Here is a 7,434-nt window from a genome sequence, read left to right on the forward strand (position 1 = left end):
CTACATTGATTCGGTTTTATCAACAGAGCATCTGTATTTCAGTAAAGGCCCTTCCCATGGGCATCTATTTCAGAAGAACTCTGAAGGGTTCAATGTTTGTTTTGTAGGAGAAGAGAAGACCCAGAGGGCTCTCTAGATGGAGAGAGATATTCTCTCCTGAAGAATGGCTCCCTGCAGATTCACAAAGTCGAGATGGAAGATATGGGCCAGTACAAATGTTTGGCAAACAGCTCCGAAGGCACCATGAGCCTCACCACTGAACTTTTCATTAAAGGTTAGCCACCTTCCTTAATCAAAAAGCTTTCTGCTTCCTGATCATTACTGATACCAAAGCGTCTTCTGTTGATAGATTCAACGAGGATCGTCAAACCTCCTCAAGACATGAAGGTCAAAAGAGGATCAATGGCGGAGCTGGAGTGCCAGGTGGAGTGCGATCCCACCCTCAGAAGAGAGCTGGAGATCTTGTGGATGAAAGATGGGATGAATATCCTCTCAAACTTCTCTGAAGGGTGAGTGACCTGTTTTCCCTAAGTAGTAGGATGAGATAGATTGTCCCTAATGGTTCAACTTTGAATTCATTGAAGCCATTTAAGTAAATCCTGTTTTCAGAAAGGGTTGCGCTGTCAAAACAGGAAGGATTAGTGTGAGCTATGACATTTTTGAAGTGCAGACATTTTATTTATAGCTTTATCAGTGCTGGAATCATGGATTAAGTACTTACACTTTGTAGTCATGTAACAGAGCCGAGCTAGATGTAATTGTAAGCTTTTATCAGTAATACTAAGCTCTTATGGGCGAAATGTCTCTCTTGAAAATCAAAAGGTACTCCAGCTAATGAGCAGGAGCTTTAACCTCTTTTCTACTGGCTGGAATATGATGCCCAACAGGATCTTTTGTGTAAATGCAAAAAAAAAGTGTGTTTTGTTGTTGTGACTGTTAGTTATTTGCTTCCAGACAAATTATGTTTGCATCTCTACCTCAGGTCACCAATTAGCAGGCCATGATTCAGTTCTGTGCTGCAGATTAGTTCCAGTCGAACCATAAATCATTTTTTATTAATTACAAAAATTGGAGACAGACACTTAGTGAACAGAAAAGAGATGTGCATTGATTGTCATGACAACATTTAACGCAGCTCTTATTTGGCATTTCAAACACAACAAAAGCCACAGATCCGCCTGTGACAATGGGTCTATACCGTCCTGAGACAAACTAGATCACTTCCATTATAATCAATGGAGCTGTCTGCACTATAAGTGGCTGCTTCATTCGACGGATGCCTGGTTTCTATTTTTGTAAGACTGCATAGCAACTTCAACCACTTTATTTTTCTGGTCTGCCTGGAAATTTAGGAATTGATTGCTTTGAATTTTGCTTTGAAGTTCATCTGTGATTCATTGTCAATAAGACTTGAAAAATATCAGGTCATTTGACCTTTTATGATGAATTTTTTTTTTATATCAGGTTGTAGAATGTAGGTTCTAGTTGTGTGGTGCGATTCCCACAGAGCCTACTGATTATTTGTTAATTAATAACTCTGAAAATATTTTAATAATTTATACTTCAATTAATACTTGGTTACATCACATTTTAGAGGCATTCCATTTAAATGTAGTTGAAAATGGTGTAAACTATTTTTAGAACTACATTAAAGACGAAGAATACATTTATAAGAACTTGCCACATATTTTTCAACTTTTTTTCTCCATCCTGGACACTTTTATTTGTCAATGGCTCATTGTTTTTTGCCTCGTTTTACCATTGACTATTGCTGCCAACATAGAAAGTTACAATAAATATTCCTGGAATGCACATTGCTTATTTCATTCAAGATCTAAAACTATGTAAGATTCTTTGAACATTGTGAAAGACATTTAGAAACTTTGAATTACTACATGAACAAAGTATTTGCGAGTCTGATGTCTCATTTAGGAATTCATGAATTTTAATTTGACAACATTTTATCAATAAAGTACCAACTGTTATTTTATATTGTACCGTTTTTGGGTTATTTGCAGATATTTCAGAGATGATGGAATTCTCCAGATTGTCAATGTGAGCCACAGTGATAAAGGGAAATACACCTGCATTGTTCGAACATCACTGGACCAAGATACAGCTTCTGCATACATAACTGTGTTAGGTATGATTGAATGACCTTTTGAGACCAGAATGAATACCAACTAGATTGTGTTATGTTTATGTATTACTTCAATACCACAATAATAGACCTGCTTGGAAAAATATTCAAATAATAGTGTAGCAATCTCTGCAAAAGATTGTACAGAAAACACAAACTATATTGTGTAGACTTTGTGATCATTATTGCTCCAGTTATTTCTTTAAGCAATTCTGATTCTCTTTTGAATTGTCTTAAAGGAATAGTTCACACAAAAATGTGAAAACTGTCATCATTTACTCACCCTCAAGTCGTTCCAAACCCATATAAGTTTCTTTCGTATGTTGAACACAAAATAAGATATTTTGAAGAATTTTAAAGAACCAAACAGTTGTTGGTCCCCATTGACTTCCATAGCAGTGAAAGAAAGAAATACTATGGAAGTCAATGGGGACCATCAACTGTTTGATTACCAGCATTCTTCAAACAATCTTCTTTCATGTTCAACATAAGAAAGAAACTACAGTACAGGTTTGAAATGACATGAGGGTGACTAAATAATGACAACATTTACATTTTTGTGTGAACTATCCCTTTAAAAAGTTGTGATATAAGGCTTGTTTAAAGTGTTTGTGTCCTAAATGTGACACAGATGTCCCAGATCCACCGGTTCAACTGACACTCACTGATCTGAAAGACCGCAGTGTGAGCCTCCACTGGACGGCCGCCAGTGATCATAACAGTCCCATAACAGGTAAAACTCCTCCTACAAATGTATTGTACTGTCAGGGTTACAGAACAAATGCAAAACGCTTCCATTAGCGTTCCCTTCATATGTAATGGTACCCATTTTCAGTGCTTCTGAAGCTGGCTTTTGCTTTAAGCAGATTCCTCTGAAGTCGTTTTAATGGACGATGTTCGTACTAAAACATTGCTCTACAATATTTCAAGAGGGCTCCCACTGGGGCCAAACCACAGTGTATTGAGAGTGTGCGCTCTGCATATTCAATGACCGCTGTGCTCTGTTCCTATGACTAGAGTTCATCATCCAGTACGAAGAGAACCACTGGGAGCCGGAGAAGTGGAAGGAGCTTCTACGAGTCGCAGGCAGCCAGTTCTCTGCCCCCTTGACGCTCTACGGCCACATTAACTACCAGTTCAGAGTCATCGCTGTTAATACTATTGGGAAAAGCCGTCCCAGCATGCCCTCCGAAAGACATAAGACACCTCCCTGTGGTAGGGATACCTGTGATCCTTGAAGACTTGCTTTCGTAACATGTTACCATCCAACGTCTAGGGCTGTCCTTGGTTCACCTTGGATTTGTTTGAAGCGTGTCTTTGTGGGGATTTACCCTGAGAAAATTATACAGATGTCTATAAAAGCTCCATAAATTTGAATGCTCTTTTAAGCGAGCGCTGTCTCTGACTATCAATGACTGCATGCTCGTCATTATGTGTGATACACATTGGCAGTGTTAGAGGGCAATGGTATTATTGACTGAGACAGATGTTAAATAATTCATATTCACATTTGTACAGCTCCCGACAGGAACCCAGAAAACATTAAGATTGAGGGTCACCTGCCACATCAGATGGACATCAGCTGGGAGGTAATAAAATGCAAACAGCATTGTCAGACAACCTTAATGCATATGCATATACGCATGGCTTAGAAGCAAAAAAGGCAAATACTCTCACGCAAGGAGGCTTGGGAACTAAAAGCTCCTGGAGCTCCTATGAAGTCTGGTGTCTTGTAGTTTTAAAGCAGTAACAACTTAATTTGCACTGGCAGTCAAGTATAAGAGCAAATCTCCTTTCACGAGCCAATTTATGCTCTATTTATGAGTCAAAATTCCTTCAGATTGCAAGTCTGAAAGAAAGCCAAGCGAGGCACCCCAGAAACTAGGTTCCCACGCCAGATTTCGCAAACTCATCAGCAAATGTCTCTCGAACTCTTCCATTCTTTCCAAATGCTCAGTAATGTTTGCAGTGCACTGACCCACTTTTCCATTTAATCACCAGCCGCTCTTGCCTGTGGAGCACAACGGTCCCAGTCTGGAATACAAACTGAGCTACAGGCTCATGGGTGTCGAGGACATTTGGAAAGAACAGATGGTGAAGAGACACTCATTTGTGGTGCGAGACACCCCAACATTCGTCCCCTACGAGGTCAAGATCCAGGCCTTTAACCATCACGGGTGGGCACCAGAACCCAGAGTGGTGACTGGTTATTCCGGAGAAGACAGTGAGTCAAACAGCATGTTAATGCATTCATCTCACAGTCGTGTGTGACTGCCACGATTAGCCAAAAATAAACACTTAAGATTAGAAGATTAGTTGGGAGAGTGGTTTAATCCACTCTCTACCAGGATCAGCCATTTCTGCTGAGCTTTTACATTGTGCTTTTAGGGATCAGACACATTCTTTGCCAAGCACTTGTGAGAATATTTTTTGTTTTATTCCATTTTCATATTTTTCCATCTCATGCCCTTGTCTCTAGTCGACATTTGGCATTGTCTTGAGGATGATGCAACAGGTTGGGCTGCTTTTGTCCCTGCTATTCCTGCATCACTGTTTATCCCTGCTATTCTTGCATCACTGTAGATACACAGAAGCATGGTTGCTTTAGCTGTAGGTAGATCTTGACAGTTTTCATGCAGTTGTTGCAAAGAGCAGGGATGCAAACTTGACACTTTTCAGTGATAATTGATGTTTTGAATCCAAAATACTCTCAGAAGAAATGTGCAAAAATGATACCTTTAGGGGTATAACAGTTTGTCACTGGGGCAGTACCCACAAAGGGACAGCTTTGTACCAAAAGGGTGAATATTACCCCCTAAAGGAGCACCTTCTTTACCCCTAAAGGGTGCATACTACTGTAAGGTACTACTACGTAGCCTTTACGGGTAAAGAAGGTACAAAGGTGTCCCTTTGAGGGTACTGCCCCAATATCAAGCAGTTGTATTCCCAAAGGTACAATTTTTGCACTTTTTTTTCATCCAGTGTAGGTCCTTTGTGTGATTCATGTAAATCCGACAAGTGTTTGAAATTGGGATGAAATGAGAACCACTACTTTTGAGTTGTCAAAAAGTAAAAGCTAAAAAAAAAAAGTCCTCCTACTGTAGCTTCTGTGCTTAAAAACGCAAATACTGCCCCACATGAACATCTCTGCAAGTAGTGTGTCGCTTATAACATGCATTTTAAAATGCAACACATTACCATCTTCTTAAATTTGCAATTAAAATTGTTTATAAATCTGTTTATAAATCAACAAAAAGTTCTCTCTGCGGTTTTCTGTCAAAGCAAAAGCTCTTTGGTTATTGTTTAAAAGCAAAAAAATTAAGGCATACATAAATTAGCACTGTAATTTAGTATTACAACAACAACAACAACAATAATAATAATATTAAATACTAATTTTTGTATTTTTCAATACAGTAGTAATACATGTATTTATTGGTTTAATCTCATTATTATTATTATTAATAATAATAATTGAATACTACTACTACTAATAATAATTATTATTATTAATATTATTATTATTATTGTATAGTAATATTAAATGGGTTCCATAAAAACAGTGTGAATGTGGCCTAAGACAACTGAAGTAAAAGAGAATCTAGGTTGAGTTTTTCACTATATCCTATATCCACTATATCCCAATATATCCTTAAATCCACATTATAAAGCTAAAGGGGGTTGCATCTTTGTCACTTTTTTTTTGCCCAGCGAGTTTGCATCCCTGAAAGAGCCTTTCCCATGTACCCACATATCTCTGTGGATAGCTTCACGTTAGCATGTGCACTTTTCCTGGAAACAGTCAGTGTGTCATTTAATTACAGTCCATTTTTTTCCTCGGTGGCTCTAGTTGCTTGAGGAAATGGTTGTGTTTGTGTGTGTGTATTTGTGAGCTGTTACCCTATTGCATCAGTTGGGAAAGTTTAGCCTCAAACAGATCTGCATTCTGTTGGCCTTTCCAGTGCCCTTGGCGGCTCCTGAAGACGTATCTGTGGAGGTGTTGAACTGTACGATGCTGAGGGTCAGCTGGTCACCGGTGCCCCAATCCGCCTTGAGGGGCCATCTTGGAGGATACACTGTGAGTTCCCAACCCCTCCAGTTCAAAGGTCCTGTGGTTCTGGACAAAAGCTGATGGTCATTCAGCAACAAACAAGCTGTTTGTAGCATTTAATAGACTCCATTGTGTGCTTCCTTATTGCCCTTTTTCTCTCTCTGCCTCTATTTTCACTCTTGGTTTCTTTTCCATAAATATATATATCTTCTCATCAACACCCTATTTCTCTTCCTTCCGTCTCTTGCTCCCAGGTGCACTGGTGGCAAACTCAAAGTCTGTTGACCTCTAAGAGAATTCCCTCAGAGAGACAGTCTCTCACCATGCCTGGAAACAGGAGTCACACCATGGTGCCGGGACTGAAGCCATTCTCTGAATATAGCCTGACTGTCAACGTCTTTAACCGGAGAGGGAATGGGCCCAGCAGCAGTCCCATCTCTTTCACAACTCCACAGGGAGGCAAGAATGCTTTGACAGTAGACACGTTTTGAAATTCAGTGGTTTGGGCATTTGCTAAGTTCTTGTGTAGATTCAGTTGAATTTTACACAGTTTGTTGTTCACCCAAATGTACTGCTGAACATAAGAACATAATAAGACTAATTTAGAAAGAGGTGTGAAAAGAATGACATTGACTTAATTGAAATACAATGCAATGCTATTTCAGCAGTTGAACTAAGGTTATTGTAGGTGGTTATTAAATTAAGACTTTAAGATTTTAAGAAAGAAATTAAGATTTTTTTTGCACTGAAATACAGCGCCAAACAGTTTTTCCTAATTTAAGGTACATACTGACCAGTAGTGCTTGACATCTTCCCACAGTTCCTGAGCAACCTCCCATCCTGAGAGCCACAAACTTTCAGAAAGACTCCATCACGCTGGTGTGGGCGCCTCCGCATGAAACCAATGGCTTTCTCACGGGATACTTGCTGCAATATCAGACAGGTATGACTCTCACAGATTTATCTCATGTTACATCATCTGTCTCAGTGAATTTTATATAATCAGTGTTTAACTATACTATATTCTGCTGTATATATTTCAAGTTTGGGGTCAATAACATTGTTTATGTTTTTATAGATGTTTTTATGTTTTTTAGAAGAGTTTTATGTTCACCAAGACTGCATTTCTATATTAAAAAAATACAGTCAAAAACAGCAATATTGTGCAAAAATACTACAATTTAAAATAACTGTTTTCTATTATAATATATTTTAAAATGTTTTTTTTTTCCTGTGATGGCAA

The 7,434-nt window shown here is 38.7% G+C and overlaps 1 protein-coding gene across 1 annotated transcript in view; it reads left to right on the forward strand.

The window, feature by feature from the left end:
* Positions 1-7,434, forward strand: part of LOC107681408 (neural cell adhesion molecule L1-like protein) — a 54,364-nt gene that overhangs the window by 21,506 nt on the left and 25,424 nt on the right. The window contains exons 13-22 of the mRNA XM_016477706.1: positions 108-274; positions 350-509; positions 2,019-2,143; positions 2,772-2,873; positions 3,158-3,355; positions 3,659-3,729; positions 4,142-4,364; positions 6,103-6,218; positions 6,446-6,650; positions 7,012-7,134. Of these exons, the coding sequence (XP_016333192.1) occupies positions 108-274; positions 350-509; positions 2,019-2,143; positions 2,772-2,873; positions 3,158-3,355; positions 3,659-3,729; positions 4,142-4,364; positions 6,103-6,218; positions 6,446-6,650; positions 7,012-7,134 (1,490 nt within the window). The remainder of the gene's footprint in view (positions 1-107; positions 275-349; positions 510-2,018; positions 2,144-2,771; positions 2,874-3,157; positions 3,356-3,658; positions 3,730-4,141; positions 4,365-6,102; positions 6,219-6,445; positions 6,651-7,011; positions 7,135-7,434) is intronic.

The sequence above is a fragment of the Sinocyclocheilus anshuiensis genome, unplaced genomic scaffold (genome assembly GCF_001515605.1).
Source record: "Sinocyclocheilus anshuiensis isolate Anshui unplaced genomic scaffold, SAMN03320099.WGS_v1.1 scaffold881, whole genome shotgun sequence".
In the NCBI taxonomy this organism is placed as follows: domain Eukaryota; kingdom Metazoa; phylum Chordata; class Actinopteri; order Cypriniformes; family Cyprinidae; genus Sinocyclocheilus; species Sinocyclocheilus anshuiensis.